This window comes from Camarhynchus parvulus, chromosome Z, assembly GCF_901933205.1.
Source record: "Camarhynchus parvulus chromosome Z, STF_HiC, whole genome shotgun sequence".
Taxonomy (NCBI): domain Eukaryota; kingdom Metazoa; phylum Chordata; class Aves; order Passeriformes; family Thraupidae; genus Camarhynchus; species Camarhynchus parvulus.
The window spans coordinates 45,887,261-45,906,734 of record NC_044601.1 but is presented as its reverse complement, the minus strand read 5'-3'; the positions used below and the strand labels follow the sequence as shown (position 1 = coordinate 45,906,734).

The 19,474-nt window shown below is 44.3% G+C and overlaps 1 protein-coding gene across 1 annotated transcript; it reads left to right on the top strand.

Annotated features, from left to right (window-relative positions):
- The first annotated feature begins 1,353 nt into the window (after positions 1-1,353).
- GCNT4 (glucosaminyl (N-acetyl) transferase 4) lies at positions 1,354-18,190 on the top strand. The gene is made up of 3 exons (XM_030968899.1): positions 1,354-1,945; positions 5,497-5,694; positions 16,366-18,190. The coding sequence occupies exon 3, from the start codon at positions 16,367-16,369 to the stop codon at positions 17,732-17,734; it is 1,368 nt and encodes a 455-aa protein (XP_030824759.1). The 5' UTR covers positions 1,354-1,945; positions 5,497-5,694; position 16,366; the 3' UTR covers positions 17,735-18,190.
- Positions 18,191-19,474: the final 1,284 nt, after the last annotated feature.

Below are 19,474 nucleotides of genomic sequence, written 5' to 3'. Positions count from 1 at the left end.
GAGAAGAGGAAAAAAGTAAAGGCAGGTGCAGAGAGAGCTAAAGTCGTTCTAAGCAGAGGATCAACACAAAACATTGCACCTTCTTGCCAAGCAAAGCAGAGCAGGTCAGGGAAGAGAATGATGGTAATGAAAGCCAGCTTGTGAAAGGTATTTACAGTACTCTAAGGCAATACTGCTTGGGTTTTTGATGGTGGAAATGCAGCTAAGGGGGAGGGAGAGGGATGAATAATGTTGCCATAGAAGTTTGGATAAATTCTTGAAGCAGTTGCAGTTGGCAAGTGTTTTGTCATGATGACACAAAGACTTTTTTTCTGGTCTTCAAACCTTAATACCAAACTGGAGGAAAATACTCTGTTCAAATCAATAGATCAAGCAACTGCCTACATGAGACTTGTAGGGCCCTTTATTCTTATCACCAGTTATTAGTTAACTAGTTTGGTAGGAAATGATGTGAGTGATCTGAGATTTGAAGTGCTAAGTTACTGGCCATATCAACAAAAACATGACACAGGAAGGGAGTAAAACATTTCTAAGGAATGGGACTTCGGAACAGGATTCAAATAACTTTTTATGTGATGTGTGTATCTCTGTGTTTTTATAGATGTGGGGTTTTTGTTGGAGTGTTTGCTTTTATTAAAACAAAGCTTTGGCTTTGTCTGTGGCAGGAGGTTTTACCACTTAGACCAGTGCTGGTGTTGCAGAGTAATCCACAGGTGAGTTTTCCAGCATCTGTGGCCTTTCAATTTCACTTACGCATTTCTGTGGTGAGAGCTCCAACACCCAGTTGCATATAACTTGGTCACAGTGGCTTATGCAATTACCAGCCTTAAGCTGAGCTGTCACAGCGGTGCCCAGCTGCAGGGTCAGCGCTAACGCAGCAGACGGATGCTCTCCGGTGCTGTGTCGTCTTCCACATTTCTCACCGAGCCGGCGCACCAAGGGCCCGAGGCTCTCTGCGAACAGAGGCAACAGCTCGGCCTGACCTTGAAACACCGGCCTTATCCTGGAAGTGGTTGGGGAGCTGCAGTATTCCAGTGCAGCGGCAGGTTATTTCACTGCTAAATGAAAATAACATAACGTCCCCAGCCAACCTGCTATAAAGCAGAGGCTTAATACCAGGGTGCAGCTTATTAGCTCAGAGCTGCAGCTATTGCCGCGCCTCATGCCCACCCGCCCCGGGACCGCAGCAGCCCCTCCCTCTTCACAGCTGTGCCCTCCCGGGGCAGCCGAGAAGAGGACAAGGAGCCTGGGCCGGGGACTCGTCCCCAGCCCAGCCCCAGCCCTGTCTTGCCGCCCGGTCGAGCCGGCTGTAGTGTTTGGGAAGCTCCTCGGCCGCTCCGCCCCCGAGGGAGAGTCGTGGGGAGGTCAGTGCCGCGTTCGCCGGAGGGGCGGCGTGGAGGCGGCGGGTTCCTCCCGCTCCCAGGTGCTGGCGGGGACCTCACCGTCACCTCCCACTCCTGCCTGCCAGGTTTCGGGGCGGGCGGCTGCCCTTCTTTTTTCCTTCACGTCATGGAGGAAAATGCTGTGCCGCACACCCATCACACGCCCCGCGCACACAAGAGCGCCCCTTCGAGCCGAGCAGGGCGCCGGCCCGGGACGGCCGCGATCCGCTCGGGTGAGAGCGCGACCGGCGGGCACGTCCCGGGACAGCAGCAGCGAGACGTGCCGGTCCGCGAAGAGCTGAGCCCTAACTTGGCGGAGCGGCGTGCTGGGGCGGCAGCAGCTCCCGCCCTGCTCCCAGCGGCTTCGCTGTAGGCGCAAATTTGGATGCTTGGCCGTGGCGGCGGAGTTTGGGAGGAGAAGGAGGAAAGGGCGGCACTGTGCGACTCCGCGGGAGCGCAGCGGGCGGCGCTGCGCGGGGCAGGGAGCGCCGGGCCGGGCGGGGCGCTGGAGGCGGCCCGAGCAGCAGTAGGAGGGTCGGTTCCGGTACTGCGTGAGCGCTCCGGTAAGAAGGTGCTGTTTGTCTTAAAAGTTAGTTACGGGGGGATTTTACGTCTCAGTAACAGGGTGCAGGTGTCCGGAACCGGGGCACCCACCTGCCCGCTGCCCGGCTGGTAAGCGGTGTACCCAGATGTCGTAGCCTCGTAACCTGCTCTCCATAATCAACAGTTACACCAACTTAAAGTAAGGTTTGGTAAGGAGAATCGGGGTTCCTGTGATGTTGGCATTTTTTCGTTTCCCAGTAAATTGTTCAGAATGTTCATGTAGCTGTGTTCAAATTTGCCAAGTGCCCTTGGTTGTTTCTTTAATATGGAAAGAGGTTCTTTTTCCTTGTGAAGAAACAGAAAGTACCAATAGCAAGAACCTGGCAGAACTTATTTTTCTCGAAGAGAGACAGTAGCAGGTTGTCCCTTATTATTGGGTGAACAGATTTACTAATGCTAGAATAAGGCTTAGAAAAAGAAGATCTTACGGGGGACTTGCACTGTGTCCCACCTAAGGATCTGCTCCACTGAGCATCCTCTGACTCATTCCAAATATGTAATCCATAAAACAACCTGTTTCATTTCAAGATAGGCATGTTTCCTTAATAGTAGCCTTTTTGCATAAATGAATTTCTTTAGTAGTAATCCTTTTGCATTTGCTTATTTGTGAGAGAAACAGCTGAGGGGTAGAGATGGTAGATAAACTTGTTACTGATGTGGAGGTGATTAACAGGAAAGAGCTGCTTGCTTCTTTCAGCCAGAGCATTACAACAGTCAAGTGACACTGGGAGGCAGAAGATTGAAAACAAGTACAAGACAGTGGGTTTTTACATTGTGCTCAAGTGAGCTGTAGTGTGTTACCCTCCCACTCCCACACTCCCTAGTGTCTGCGAGTCAGAAAGCTTATGTAGGTCCAAAAATGACTGGATGAAAGAATTCAAAATTTCATAAGAAACAGACATTTGTAATCGGTCTCTGAAAACTTCTAAGCTGTAAGGAAATGGATCTGGAAAGGACATGTGGAGAAGATGTTAAAGAGTATTCATTCTTTCTCCCGTTTCCAAGCATCAGCTCTTGACTACTATGAGACAACATCTTGGGCTGGATGGGCTCCATGGATATGATGTGGTTGTTCTTTCATGCACATAGCTTTTCTGAGATGATCACAGAAAGGGAAGTGAAAAGCTACAACATTTGTACAACTGTGGTTTTTGGTTTTGTACATCTGATAGTGTTGGTTTTTGGCCCAGTTCCCATGTATTTTTCTGTATGCTGCCCAGCTGTAAGGCATTTAAAGATTACCAACAAACCTGGCTAATGCATTTTGACATATGTGTAGTATAAATTAGTAATTCCTAAGGATTATAACTTTCTGAAAAGCAGTAATGGTGATAAGGAGTACATTCAGGTTTCAGTTGCTTGGGTTGGCACTTCTGTGTGTTATTACACCAGGTTTTCAGACCCCCAAGAAAGGGATCCGCACACTGAAAACTGCATGTGTAGCAGGTTCTGTAATTTTGTGGTTCTTAACCTATACTATGTTAAACCTATGCTATTTTATGGGCTAATATGTGCAAATTATTTTAGTCAGTCAACAGGCTGGCTGTGACCATCCTATAAATGCCTTGCTGAGAGGCAGGAGACTGTATCTGAAATGAGTAGTCCAGGTAAGTTCAGAGGAATTAAGCTTAAAGCATTTACGTGGCAGTTACAGCTACAGAATCATCAGGAGTCATATGGTGACTCCAGCTTTTGAGGTCTTCCAAGAAATATTGATAAAGGAACTAAGAAATGTACCAGATGAGTCATAAAAAGCTCAGTTCTGCAACATAAACAGCGGGGTGCTGAATCCAGCAAGGGAGTACTTTTTGCGTAATTGTCAACAAGTCAAGCCTCATCAGGCTCTCCCTGAAACACTCGAGGAAGGCTTTGCCAGGGTTTGCAGTGTGACCAGCCACGAGGCAGAGATCACTCTGCTTTTAGTACAACAGAGACAGCTGTGAAGAAAGAGGAGGTCTTTAATTGCCCCAACCCAGATAAAGGCAGGTGGTGGGGTAAATACCAGCCTGTCAGAGATCCACCCATCCTCCTGCAACAGGCCCTGTTGTATTATCCAACTGCTGTATGGCTTGTCTGGTGGGTCAAGTAGCTAGCCCATGCTCTGTGCAGGATTCCCTGGTGCCAGTCAAAGACCTTTTCCTTTCAAATTGACTGTGGAGTGAAGTTGACCTGTGTGTGTTTTTGTGGTGCATTGTTGTTTGCTGGGAGAAGTCTTTCTTCATGCTTGATTTCCAGGCAGGGACAAGTCAGCATCCTAAATCTTACTCAAAAGGTGCATAGCTGTCTGCAGACCTCTTTCAGTTTTGCATGTGCTGGGAGCTTTTGTCTCACAGAAAATATCCCATTTTCTTAATTTTTTTAAAATCAATTTATAACACATTATATAATTGACCACGGTACCCTCCCATCTTACAGAAAAGAGGTAAAGTTGACCCAGCTACTGTCTTGCCACATTGCATCTTATACAAACAGAGAGTGCCAACATTAAGTATTAATATTCCCTATTAAGGAATCTGGATACTGTTATTTCCGTATAATTTTGCAATACTGGGGACAATGCGCTAAGGCAGGACTGCAGGAGCCCTTGATTCTGTGACACCAGAGCCCTGTTGGGGCTTATGACACTCAGGCTTGTGACACTTGTCACAAAAGTGCAGTTTATAATTCTGTATCATCTGGCAGACTGGTGATGAAGAGGAGGCTGGTGTGTGTATTTTGGTCAAAATGTGTATGGAGAGGAGGACAATGCTACATATGCCTTAGGAATACTGCTGCAGTGCTTTCCTCGAGGGAAAATACCATGATAGTTGTTTGTGGTATACACAAATAGTACAGTGTTTAGTTTCTCAAATTTCTTTGTAAGCATCACACAGAGAAAAGTTAGGTATAATAGCCCAGAAATTTATTTCTTGCCATGGAGACTTTGTATACCATACGAAATACTTATGTATAGTTGAACTTGCAATGCAAGCCATCATATCTAAAGAGAATTTCAGGAGGTGTCATGAGGACTGTGCATCTCATAACGGTAGCCCAAACTTCTGGCCTTAGCTTAGTGTCAGAGCTATCTTATTTGTGGAGGGAGCAAGGCCTCTTGACACCTGGAGTCTTGGTACCTGAAGTATTACATGCATCTCAGACTTGGTGAGGCTTTTGACAGACTCCTTGTGTCCCAGTGCTTTTCTGCCTCTCCCCAAGTCCTCTTTACTCTGCTAGAGAAGGAAATTAGGCTGCTTTGATGTGATCTGTTCTTTTTATGGTGTTCCTTTCTCCCTGCCTTCTTGGTGCTTAGAAATGCTATGTCAGTAAACAAGAATAAATGCTTCTTTTACAGATAAATGCCTTCCACAGCCTAATAACAATAAAACCTTCCCAACTAACCAGCTAAAAAGCAGAGGCTTATTAGTTCAGAGCTTCAGCCATAGCCACCCCTGGGACTTAACATACCAAGTCTCCGTGTTCACCATTTTTCAGCTAACATTTTACAATTTTCTTTTTTAATTTGTGCAAGAAATAATGTCATCCCTACTACTTCTATGGGTCCGACTTCATACGCACGTGAAGCACTGATACTGGTGGAGGCTGCGGGCAGTGACAGGATGGAGCAGATGCTAGGACTTGGTTTGCCCATTGAGCTGGCTGTACCCATATTGATCTCCTGGGACAGAGCATCCTAAAGAGGGGAAGAGACCGCAGCAAAGGCCAGGAGGTAGGTCTGCAGCTCTGTCTTACTGATGTGACAAGCTGTGACTTTGCCGGGTGAAATGACTTAAAGAAGGTGATTTACAGTGGGGCTTGGCAGAGAAGAGTCTGCAGGCAGCTTGGTGGTGGGGTGAAGGAAATGGAGAAATATTTTGAGCTGTTAATGGGAGCTTTTCTGCAGTGCCATGCAGTTTCTCCTGTTTCCCTGTCTAACAGGAAATTTCCACCCTCTTTTACAGTGCTTCTCCTTGCCAATGAACACAAATTCTGTCCCTTTGGGCTTAATTTTTGTTATTCTATAGTTTAAAGGTTAACCCTCTCTCCACTATAGTACTATTGCTTTAAATCCCATATGAGGTGGAAAAAAGCTGTTAAACTCTAGATTGCCACAAATTAGAAGGGACTAAACTCTATTTGTTGGAGTATGTATTTGTTAGTGGTATTTTGTTTATTTGTTTTCTTGACTCCTGCCTTTATAGTATACGATGTGCTTGGCAAGCATGGATACCCCCATGTCACAAAGTCAGAGAATTGAAATTCTCAATGTATAAGCATCAGGCTTGGGAATTTTGATGACTGACTATCTCTGTGCCTTCTGAACACTTTCTTGCTTTAAAAGGACTGCGAATCCTCTGACTGGCATCACACAGTAGTATGGGATGCTGAGGGATTTGCTGAGAGACTTTTCAGGCCTCCAGTAAAAGAGCTTTTGTGAAAAGTTTCTGTAAAGCAGTTCAGATTAGTCGGGGTTGCCAAGGAATTATGTTCTCTCTTGTGCTGCTTTTATGACCCTGCAGAAGTTGCTTGCCTCTTTTCCCAGCCAAAGAGCTGAGACATTGACTTTCCTTACCTTGACATATCTCTGGGACATGAACATGCTGAAATTGATGTAAGATATTTTACTGAAACTGTGAGGATTGCCACTGGAAGCAGCCGGAAAGGAGAATCCAGCCTTTTCTAAAGAGCATACAGAGAGCTGGAGCTGAGTGGCAAACAGACAAGCAAAGCAACTTACTGCCTGCACAGGAAGTTCTGCTGGGAAATACAGATCCTGTGTGAGACAATCCTCTGGGACAAAGTTGTGTGTGATATCCATAACTGACAGATCTTTGCTGTGTTTCCCAGGTATGTGGCAAGAACATGTCTTTCTGCTTCCAGAAGCAAAAACCACACTGTGCTAAACTGTAGTCGTTTCTTACTGTTTTTCATGGGGATACTCTGCTGTTTTAAGTCTTCATGGTCTTAAAATTGGAAGGTTTATAATCTAATTACTTCTAAAAGTAATTACATATTTTTTCACATCTTGCAATCAGGTGTTTTAAGTAATTGAAGTTACTTAGCTCTTTAGTTGTCTGTCATTCAGAGAAAATGTAAGTGAAAAGTAAGTAATCTACCTTACTCAGGCAGGCAAGCCAAAACAAGGGAGTGAGATGTGCAGAATGAGGCTGGTGCTAAGTGTAACTGTGTTGGAGGGGTGCAGGCTGAGGCTCCAGTGCAGAGCAAGTGGGTGGAAACTCAGACAAACTTGATAGAATCAACTGATTGAGATTTAATGACAATAAAATGTACTCCCACAGAAATCCCATGGTCCCTATCAATAGATAATTTTGTAATGGAAATTACCAGCTAACAGCAGTAAAAAAATAGCACATTAATAAATTAACTTTTCCAGTTAGCAGCATTGAATAGTTAAGTAGTGATAAAAGTTTAATTCAGACAGATAGTTTACAAAAAATTAAATAGCTTAGGAAAGCACACGATTACTTTTCCTTTTCCCTAGTTTCCCAGGAACATCCTCCCCTCTGTCTTTCCCATAGACCTATCCCCTCAGACTTGATTTTTATAGACCGCAGGGAAAACCAGGAGGAGCTAACTAAATTTTTGCATAGGGTTCGTCATGCAAACCACCAAGTTTGCATTGCTGTGTGAGCAGGTGTGTTTTAAACAAACAGAGATATTTCTCAGGGGGAATTTTCCTGAAGTGTTTTTACTTTGAGGAGAGGGAATTGTTCCCTCTTTAAGTTCCTGCTTTATGGTGTTGGCTGCTGAAATACCCTGTGACCTGGTTTCCAAGGAAAGGTGTACACACGGCTTTTGCTTCAGATGTCTTTGAGTGATGGGAGTGTAACAGGTTAAAGAAATCTCTTGTTCTGCTATTCTGATTTTTGTTGTTGTTAATGCTACCTACATGAAAGTACTTACTCTTTTCAATCCCTCTCTCCATTCTCTTTTTTTGTAATTTCCCAACCTCTATTCTGCTGCTCCTGCTCTTCTCAGCACACATTCCCTTTTTCTTTTTTTAACCTAGGTGACAGCAAGGAATTTGATTCATATGCAGAAGGGTTTCTTCACGCAAGAAAGAATCGATTGCTGGGGTAAAAGCACTTGTATTCCCCTACAACTGTTCTCCCTCTTTCATCTCCTTCCACAGACTTGCACTCAAACTTGACCTTTTCACTTCACTCTTGCTCTGTGGCAAGCACAGAAGCAGGCTGCCCCACAACGCTTTCATAGTAAGCACCATGTATTTCAGATCCACTGAGGAGAGAGCACTTCCTGCTTGCAGCCTGAGGTTTCCAAGAATCCCTATTCTAGTAACAGTCAACATGTCTTGTCAGTCTATGCTCTGCGTAAACCAGTCCCAAGCAGATGTGGGAAGAGGTTGTTCCCACCAGCTGGCTGTCTTGCACGGCACCAAAAGTAGTTTATGGCATCTGTAGAAAGTTACAGACCGCTTTGATCAGTATTGCTTAATTAGAAAATAAGTATTATAAACGTGATAATGCTGTGCATTAGGAGAGATCCTGGCTTTTGTTTTCTGTAGCTCAATGTAGCTGGGAGTTGAGACTGGATTTTTGCTTGCCTACTGAGCAGGTCCTTCAAGAAGGACTGGCAAGGACAGAGCTGGGGGGGCCAGTGGACATTGATACATACCTTGTTTTCCTCAGGAAAGTTGTGATGCATTGGTTATTGCAGGCAGACAGGTTACAGACTTCCTCAGGTAGTCCTGCCTGCATGCCTGCTGCTAAGCCAGTTGCTTCAGCTCTCTTTGCGTAGAGATCCGTTCTTTTTTCCTGAACAAAACCCAACCTTCAAAGCAGGAGTTTTATCCTTCTACCTGGAGGTACCTCTGCTATCTTAGCTCCACCAGGCTCTGTGCTTTCTGTCATGGACCTGGATGATTCATAATGGCTCCAACCTGCAGGGGACATCCAGGGAGCTTGTGGGCATTGTAGATTCACCTGGAAGCTTCTACTTTTAATCACTGAAGCACTTGAGTGTAATGCAGCACAGTCTATATCAGAAAAGACAACGAGGAAAGGGAATGGAATGCTGGGGAGTTGAAAAATTCTGTATTTTCTCAAACAAGGTAGTTCAGAAGCTGTTAATTCAATGTGCTCTGAATACAACTAGACAAACTGGGAACACCTCTGCACTGTGTGGACAGCAGGTGAGACTTGTCATGCTGAGCAAGAGGAATATGAGAGCTGGTAATTTGTTCCTGCTCAGGGTGAAGGGAGATGTAGACTTCTCTGCAAGAATGACGTTGGCCTCACAAAGTTGCACAGACTGGGAGTCTGGGTACATTGAAGTTGTGGAAAAAGCAAAAATAATAGTGTGAGGAACTGCAGTAATGCCCTGGTCTCTCACAGAAACCAGGTCTCTATAATATTATTAAAGTCTTTCTAAAGAAAAAACTCATCTTCAGAGACAGTGTGAGCCCAAAGCCTGCCAGTTTCTTTGTGCTGATGAAGGGAACCTGTCCATTCCTCTGAACTCTCAAATACCTCTTTAAACATTTACAGAGGGGTGTTCTCAAAGAAGCTGGTGTATGTTAACCATTGGAGGTCAGCCAGAGCAGGATCTTGGTTCTCTGAGGTAACTCAGACTTGTGCTGGCCAGAGCAGCTTCCTGGCTTTTCTGTGTTGCATCTGAGTACCATTCTGGGATGGAGGAGCTGCTGGGGTGTTCCTGGGAGAGGATCAGGGTTATGTGTGATACTGCTACCCCTGGAATTCCTCACATTAGAGGTGCAACAAGGCTGTGCCGTTGCAAGCAGGGTTGGCAGAGCTGGCAGTTAGGGTGCAAAAGCTGGGCTTTTTCCTTGCTGCTGTTTGTTGTTCCAGGGATGCTTTGTCCAGCCCATCTCACAGTTCATGTTTTGGGATGAATTGTTGATCCTTTGCAGTTCCTGGTATCTTTCCACCAGCTGCAGAGTGCATCAGATGCTTAGTTTGGGAAAGGTGCGTAGTAGAGCAATGCTCTGCTATGCTCACATGCATAGTAGAGCAACTAGGATGCAGAACAAGTTGTCTGCTGATTTTTTTTCAAGGCCAAATCTAGAAGTAGTCTAGGTAGATTCACGACATTAAGTTCTGCTTCCTAACATTAAGTATGACTAGATGTTATGTGACAACCTCAAGCAGTCTAGTGGAAGTGTTCCTACCCATGGTGGGGGAGTTGGACTAATGACATTTAAAAGTCCCCTTGCAAGCCATGTATTTCCATATTTCCATAATTCTATGAAACAACATATGATGGTGTACAGTTTCTCAGTAGGAGTGATAGTTTAAACATGATTTTACCCTGAAGAAATGGAGGTATATTTTGTAAAAATGTTATTCCCAGTGAATTAATATATGTGCTCACACGTGGTTCTCCAATTTCGACCACCACATCTCATAATGTAGAGTTTTACCTGACTGCTGTGTTCTTCTTCCGATTAAAAACGACAGCAGTTCCTTTTTTTTTTCCCCTATGTGTTTATGAGGAGGTGGATAAGGCTTCCCTCCCCTTTCTGTATGTGTGGTCTGCTTCCCTCCAGGAAAAGATGCTGGACTGGTATGAGGTGTCCAATGCTACCTTAAAATGCAGTTCCCCAACATGCCCACAAGAATTTCTTTGCATAGCACTTAGAAAATGCACAGTTAATAAGGCTCACTTCTCACTGATTTGGTAAATACAGGGAAAATTCTGTTGGGCACACTCAAAACCAATTTAAACCTTGCCTACACTGGTTGGTATTGTTTCCACAGCATCTTAGATATTCAATGTTATGGAATTATTAATAATAAAAACTAAATGATATAGGAATCAGAAGCTTCAATTTTGCAATAGTCATGATACCTGCGATGTGATAGTGCACAGTGGCCTTAGCCAGAGTATTTAGATCAGAATGCAGAAAAAGTTACAGAGCACTCAGGTGAAACAGCAGAATAGTTTTGCAGATCAGCAGATCATCACTCCCTCTTAGGGTCTGCCTTGGAGGCCACAAGTCCCACTGATGCTTTTATAAATTTTTACAGAAAAGAACATTTTTTTTTTTTTAATTATTAAAAGATACAAATGAAGAAGCAAACATTGTTCTAATTTATCCTAATTTTGATGAAAATACCCTAATCTGTAAAACAAGCCAAAAGGTGGATTGTTGCTCTCTGTAATACTTCATGCTTATTCAAAATGGAATTTCTTTTAGAACTCAGTTTAGTTCAAACAGAAAACACTGAAACAGAAAATATTTCTATTGAGTTTGTAAGGCATCCATTGACTTGAGGCAATGTGCGTGTGTTTTTGGGGTGCCAGTGAAATGCAGAATTGTTCAGTTGTTCGCATGGTTCAGAGAGCAGCATGTTCAGGGTTTTCCAGCCTGGTTGCATCTGATGTTAGCAACACACCTTACCCTTGCCTAATATTTTTAAACTTCATTGTCACAGAAGACACACTTAGAGCCTTGCTGTCAATCAGAAGAGTTGCAATTAGTGCCTGGGGTTCATGACTGGAAGCTTTTAGCTGGGTCACTTCCCAGCTACCACATTCCTGAAGTCAGAGTCCTGCCACGTGACGCCTGAGGACCTGGGGAGAGGATTTCCTCCCTTTCCTGACAACTTCACCCATTTTCATTTTGGGATTGAATCCTGAGCAGTGGGCATGGCTTTATGAATTCAGAAACGTTTGACACAGTAGTCCTTGCCATTGAGGTCATGATCTTTGTGAGGCTGAACTGTTGTTGGTCTCGAGGGATGGATGCTTTATCTTCGTCCATCTTCTCTGAATGTGAGCAGCAGTTGTGAAGGGAGAGACAATTCCTCGACTTTAGTAATTTTTTTTTTTGCATTACAAGTGCTAGTGATAAGGGAAATGCAGATTTTTTTTGGACATAATGAACTGATAATGGATCTGTTAATCAGATACAAATGCATGTGTTTGTTTTTGGCCAACATGGAGGGGGTAAAATCTGTGAGGTTTATTAATAGGATGGTGCAGAGGCAGGAGAAGAGGATTTCCTTGGGAGCCCAGGTTCATGAAAGGGCTGTGTAACCCAGGGAGGATCTGGATAGAAGTCTTACACTGCGTGAAGACGTGGGACTCCTGCCCTCCTCAAGTGCTGGAACAAGCAAATGTACCTCAGGAGTCTTCTCACGTGTAGAAAAGACAAGTAACACATTTTACAGAACAAAGCCATATGTCAATGCCAAGCTCATAATAAAAGATCGTAATATAAAATCTTGATACAAAAGATGGAACCTTGCATGTGTATTCTATGGCATCACCTAAGGAAAAAGTTTCTGTGGGCAAGATAGCCAGAGTTAGCATCTGGTCAGTGCTACCCAAGCTAGGTGCTTTGGACAGCAATAGGTTGCTCTTTTCATCTGCCTTGTTCATTAATTCTGCGCTCCTCTGGAGAGGAGGGTGTGTATGGATGGTACAACTCCATGTCTGAGTAGGGCTTTGAGTCTGCATGTGGTAAAAAATAAAGTTTTTCAGATGAGTCAAAATCTGATGAGGTGTGTGATGGGCCTTCTATCACAAGAGATTTAATCCCTCAGTTTCCCACTGTTCATCAAGAAATCCCAGTTTTTGCTGAATTTACCTTTATACTGATAAATGATTTAGAAGGGAAACAAAGGTGATGAAGGGTCTAGAAAGTAAGTCATATGAGGAGTGACTGAGGAGCTGGAGTGGAGTTTTTTAGCCTGGAGAAGAGGAGGTCCAGGGGAGACCTTACTGCTGTCTACAACAACATGAAAGAAGGTTGTCGCAAGATGGGGGTCAGCCTCTTCTCCCAGACAACGAGCAACATGATGAGAAAAGGCCTTAAGCTGTACCAGGGAAAGTTCAGGTTGGATATGAGGAAGAATTCCTTCACAGCTAGAGGGATAACCCTGATAATTCCAGTGCCTGGTTAACTTATGGAGAAGATTATTCTGGGAGTTATTGAAAAATCCCTGAATGAAAATGCAGTCATGAAGCCAGCATGGCTTCATGAGAGGAGGGCCCTGCTTGACAAACTAATTCCCTTTTATGACAAGGTACTCACCTTGTTGATGATGTGATCTTTTTTGATTTCAGTAAAACTCCTGATGCTGTTTGTCACAGGATCCTTCTGGATACGTCATGCAGTGGGTGAACAGCTGGCTGAGGGGTCAGACACAAAGGGTTACAGTGCATGGGGTGACTTCAGGCTGGTGACCTGTCACCTGTGGGGTTCCACAGGGCTCCTCTTTAGGGCCAGAGCTCCTCAACATCTTCATTAATGACTTGGATACAGAACTCAAGATAAACTCAAAGATATAAACTGGGACACTAAACTGGTTGAAGGCAGAGAGGCCCTGTAGAGACATCTCAACTAATTAGAGGGCTGGGCAATCACCAATCATATGAAGTTTAACAAAAACAGGTGCTGGATTCTGCACCTGGGACAGGGCAAGCCTGGATGTACGGACAGACCGGGATGCGGAAGGCTGGGAGACCAGCCCTGTGGAAGCAGACCAGTGGGTCCTGGTCGATGGCAAGCTGAACATGGTCAGCAGTGCCCTGGCAGCCAGGAGGGCCACCTGTGTCCTGGGGGCATCAGGGACAGCATGGCCAACTGGGCAAGGGAGGGGATTGTCCTGCTGCGCTCTGCTCTGGGGCAGCCTCATCTCGAGTGCTGGGGGCAGCTCTGGGTGCCACAGTGTAAGTGAGATACAAAACTATTGGAGAGGAGGAGGGGTCACAAGGATGGTGAAGGATCTGGAGAGGAAGCCATATGAGGAGCAGCTGAGGTCACCTGGTCTATTAAGCCCAAAGGAGACTGAGGGGAGGTCTCACAGTGACCTACAACTTCCTTGAGAGGGAAAGCAGATGGACAGGCACTGATTTCTTCTCAGTGGCAAGACCCGAGGGAGCAGTCTGAAGTTTTGTTCAGGGTAGTTTAAGTTAAGGAAAAGGGTCTTCACCCAGAGGGTGGCTGGGCTCTGGAAGAAGCCCCCCAGGGAAAGGTCACAGAGCATCAGCCTGACACAGTTCAGTACTCCCATGGTCCAGAGGTGGGCAATGCTCTCTGGCACATGATGTGACTCTTGGGGTATCCTGTGCTGGGCCAGGAGTTGTAGTTCACTGATTCTTGTGGGCCCCTTCCAACTCAGGACATTCTAAGATTCTATGGCTTTGTTTGGTTTCATAGCAACAGAATGTTTGGCACTGCGCAGAAACTGGCCAGGGCTGACACAGATAGAGAGGTTAGGGAGAAGTTTGGAATGTGTTGGATTTTTCCCCTCCTTTTTCTTTGTCCAGACTCGCCTTTTTGAAGGAGAGAATAAGAGAAGATTCACTCCTTGATTTAGGCAATCCCTGTTCAGGAAGGGGTGGTAGGTGTTGTCCTTGGTAGCCAGGGGGACACTGGGCAGAGGCATGGGGTGGGCTTCACAGAAAGGCCACACCACACAGGTCTGCTCCCTCCAAAGAAAAAGGCCAGGGCAGGTTACCTGTTTCCCCCTCTTTTTTTTTCGTGTGACTGAAAACCTACCTCTGGTTAGGAGCATTTTTTAAAAGTGATTTTTTCCAGGATCACAGATACGTAAAGGAAGTAAGTAAAGGGGAAGCCCAGATTAGACATTGGGCTGGGATTAATTTGAAGAAGAGATGAAGTAAAGCACCTGCTTGCTGTGGGAGAATGTGGGAATTTTGGCTTCATAGGGATATGAAGGTCTCACTTCATTTTGAGGATGATGAGGCACTGCAACATGTTGCCCAGAGAAGCTGTGGATTCCCTATCCCTGGAATTATTCAAGGCCTAGGAGAAGGTTCCCTGCTCTTGGCAGGGATTATGGAATGAGATTATCTTTAAGGTCCCTTCCACTTCAAACTATTCAATGATTCTATGAGATCTGCTTTTTCTCTTTCTTTGTTAGCATGTCTGGAGGCTGTTTCTAAAACCTGCTGAGAGTTGCTGAGCTTTGGTTTCTACAAAATAGGTATGTGTTGGCTGACCCTGGTCTGTACCTGGCAACCCCCAGGAGATAACATTTCCTTCTTTCTGTTGCCCTAGAATAGAAATATTGAGGACAAAGATGCACAGGGAAAGGCAAAGTCAAGGGAGAAGAGACAAATGAAAAAGCTCTGCCTTGACAAGCTGCAATTTGAATGTAGCTACAGCTTGCAAGACCTGACATCAAAGGGAATGCTAAAGATGCCCAAGTTAGTCTTGCAATATATTTAAATGCACATCTCAGTACTTCATTTTACGTACATATGTTGAGATGTTGAGGCATCTAAGCCACATCTGCTGCCCCCACCATTTTATTGGCTCTAGAAGCACTCTGAAAAGCTTCTATTCAAAAGAAAACACTGGGAGCTGTTCAATTTAAAAACAAAGTAGGTTTCGTTGAAGCTAAGTAGAGCTAAGTTTACTGCTGCACTTGTTATGTGGTTCTGGTCTAATTTTAATTTGGGGAACAATGCTGATTACACTCAGCCAGTAAAGCAAAGATACATGGAAGAGGATCTCTGTGTTTAGCTTTTATTTTGGTAATGACTCAGTTGTTAATGCGCTACACAGGAATTTTTTTTAATAACATGCTGTATAAAAAGGTGCCACATGTATTTTTGTGGTCACATCCAAGATTGTGTCACATGGCAGAGAGCAGGACAGATGCACTATTCCTTACTGCTGCCCCCCTTTTTCCTTCAGAAGGATACTTCCTTTGCATCTTCATACCAGTGGATGAAAGTGCTATGTATTCATCCACCTCTGTCTTCATAGCAAGTTAGAAGTATTTTCCAGAAGGAATCTGAAGTGAGAAAGGAGACTTTGGGCTTGTCAGATCTTGTTGGCACAGGATAGGAAGGAAATTCATTTCCTCTTGGACATCTTTATGAGCCAGTTCCAGCATTTGTGATAATGAGAATGCAGCGTTTCAATACTAAAACTTTCATGCTTTTTAAAAAAACAATACTAATATCTACCATTAAGCACACATTCTTTGCAGACTTACTAGACATCCCTTTGCTGCTCCCATTGAATGCCTTGTAGTTACTCAGGAAAATAAACAATCCTTCCTACTCACATGGATGACAGTAATGTTTTCACCAATCCCGAGTTTGCTGTACTTCAGTTTGTGGCTCATTAGGAATTTTAAAAAGATTTGGTAAAAATCAGTGGGAGTCTTGTTCTCATACTCTTATTTGACTGGAAATCATATGGTTTATTGCCTTCACTTAGCGAATTCAGGGGAATGAAATTTTAAAATTATGATTAGGAAGAAACTAGAGATTACCAGTGGCCTTCCTAATAAAGTGGGATTTATGCTATAGACAGACTGGTGTGCACATATCTTTCTTAGAGGTTGGAATGGTCTCTGATGATTTCAGAGATGATTTCTGATTTAAAGTAACACTATGTCTTTTTTTCTTGCAGAATGAAGAGACGCAAGTGGTCCTACAAATGTCCCTCACGAAGGAAGATCTTGATTCTGTGTGTTACTGGGTGGCTGATTGCGCTGCTGAAGCTCCTCCATGTCGAAAGACACTTTTTTCCCTCTAGAGGCATTTACTTAGTTGAGCACTTCTTGAGCACTTCTTCTTATGTTAGAAACAGATATTCATACCCTAGAAATGAGTTCCAGTATGAAATTAATTGTTCATCTATATATGAACAAGATCCTCATGAAATTGGCAAGAGTTTGGAGATAAGAAGAAAAGAAATAGTTGATTTAGCTGATGAAGATGTTGTAGCAATGACAAGTGACTGTCATGTGTATCGTTCACTTAGGAAATACCAGTTAAAACCTGTTTCTCCAGAGGAGGAGAGTTTTCCAATTGCCTATTCTTTGGTTGTTCACAAAGATGCAGCAATGGTAGAAAGGCTCATACATTCATTGTACAGTCGTCAAAATATTTACTGCATTCATTATGATCAAAAAGCAGCAAAAAATTTCAAATCTGCTTTGAACAATCTAGCTAAATGCTTCCCAAATATTTTCATTGCATCAAAATTGGAGACAGTGGACTATGCACATATTTCACGTCTGCAAGCAGATTTCAATTGTTTGTCTGATTTGATGGACTCTCCAGTTCCTTGGAAGTATGTTATCAATTTGTGTGGCCAAGATTTCCCTTTGAGATCAAATTTCGAGTTGGTTGCTGAACTGAAGAAACTTGGTGGAGGAAACATGCTGGAAACTTCAAAGCCAAGCAGTAGCAAAAGAGAACGATTTACTTATCACTATGAACTTATGAAAGTGCCTTATGAATACATGCAGATGCCTGTAAAAACCAACATTTCCAAGAATCCGCCACCTCATGATATTGAGATATTTGTAGGCAGTGCCTATTTTGTTTTAAGCCGAGAATTTATTCAATATACCCTTGAAAGCTCGCTTGCAAAAGATTTTTTTGAGTGGTCAAGGGACACATACTCTCCAGATGAACATTTCTGGGCCACACTTGTACGTGTCCCCGGCGTCCCTGGGGAAGTTCCAAGGTCATCCCAGGATGTAACAGACTTACAAAGCAAAACTCGTCTGGTGAAATGGAATTATCTTGAAGACTATTTGTATCCTCCCTGCACTGGTACCCACCTTCGCAGTGTCTGCATCTATGGGGCTGGAGAATTAAGGTGGCTTCTGAATTACGGACACTGGTTTGCCAACAAGATTGACTCCAAAGTAGATCCTGTCCTGGTAAAGTGCTTGGCAGAAAAGGTGGCAGAACAACAGAAGGAGTGGGTGCATTTGTCCTCTGATGAGCACTTTCTGCACTTAAGTTCTACAAATGCCTTGACATAGCAGCGCTATGTTCTCTGCTGTCCCTGCTGTGTGCACAGCACCTGCAGTCCTGCTGCCTTGACCGGCTGCAGGGTGGCAGTGAGGAAAAAGTCCATTCTGTATAACGTCTGGGGCCCTACAGAGCCAGGTGCCTGGCTAGTTATTTTTGTAAAGTAATTTCTCACTGAATAACTGTTTTGCCACATTAAACCTGTAATTGTCTTCAGGGTGATTCTGAGATGGTGAAGTTTGCTTTTGGAGGCTCTTACGCTCTCTGTCCCAGTGGAGTATTTCAGAAATGTATTTTACTTCAAGTGTGTTTGTATCTTTTATGAGAAACTTCAGCGCTTCTGTCTGCCTGTCCTCTTTTCCTTCACTTTTGCTTTTATTAAAGGAAAAAAGGGAAGACCTCTGTATCTGCTACCTCAGGAAAACTGCAAGTGCCCATCTCACAGAAAAAACCAAGAGATCAACAGGACCACCAAATGAGCCATGTGACCCCACCTGAAGTTCCACACTTCTCATCTGTGGGAGCTGCATAGATCTTTGCAATGTGTGGGAGCTGCATAGATCTTTGCAATGTGAATATGACTGGATGATATAAGGGAAAGAAGATCCCTGTATAGTGCATTGTGTGTACCATTGTTCTCTTCTCCCAGCTAACCTGGGTGTTGCTTTTCCTTCTGCAAAGCATGTGGTCAGGTGCTGTGCCAACACTGTTGGTTTCACAAACAGTGAAAGTTTTTTGAGATAGTTGTGCACTATTGAGGGCACACAGTTGTGTGTTCTCCAAAGGCAAGATACATGCCTGCCCTAAGGGCAGTCTCTGCAGCCACGTGGGGGAGGTATTCGTGCCAAAAGAGGTCAATCTTCATTTCTGTCTCTGCCTGTAGGAATATGTATATGTGAAATCCCAGTCCTCTTGAGACAGTATTCCTACACACAGAGCTATTTCCAGCTGGTGTTCAGCAGTGTGGTGCTTTGTTGAATGTTGAACACACAAAGTTGAGCAGGAATCATAAGAATAGCCATATTACAGAAATGAAGGCCCTGCATTAAGTGTGTTTCTGTGCAAGTCCTGTGGCTGTGCACTACCATGATCCCAGGCTGACAGGTGCCTGAATTGGCCCTGGTTCAGCTGTGGAGCAAGAGTTCTCCCGCTTGCCATGGCCCTGCCAGGCCTCCCAGCAGTGGAATGGCTCAGGAGCCTCCTCGCAGCTGGGCTTCCCACACTCCAGCATGAGGGAAGTGTTTGCAACTGCAGGGGTCTCTGCAGAAACTTCTGCAACTCAGAAATGCCACTGGCATTTTGGGGGTTTCCCTGGAGTGCTGCCCGGCCACAAGTTCAATTTTGGTGGTTCCAATGGATCTCGGGGTTTAGCTTTCTCCATGCCACTGGCTTCTTTCTAGCCATCTGTCTTTTATTAAGGAACCTTTCCCCATGAGTGACTTTGGGATATCTGTATCTGGTCTTACTTATCTACAAATTGCTGTAGTAATGACCATATATCAATGAAAAATCGTTGTTCCTTATTTGAGCTGAAAGAACCAAGCTGCTTTTTAGTCTCAGATTTTGTTTATAGATTTAGTCACAGTGAAGTCGTTCGTGGCTCAAGACTAGTCAGGATTCTCAGGCATTTTTCCACATTTGTGGCAATGGTTTTCAGTAAGTTCTCAGACAAGCCACCTGAGTTTTCTGTTTCAGGTGTTCCCATTGTGAAATGGGAACCATAATCTTCTATTGTCTTACTAAGCACTTTG

Coding starts and splice junctions, on each gene's coding strand:
- GCNT4 (XM_030968899.1), top strand. CDS start 16,367: ATGAAGAGACGCAAGTGGTCCTACAAATGTCCCTCACGAAGGAAGATC.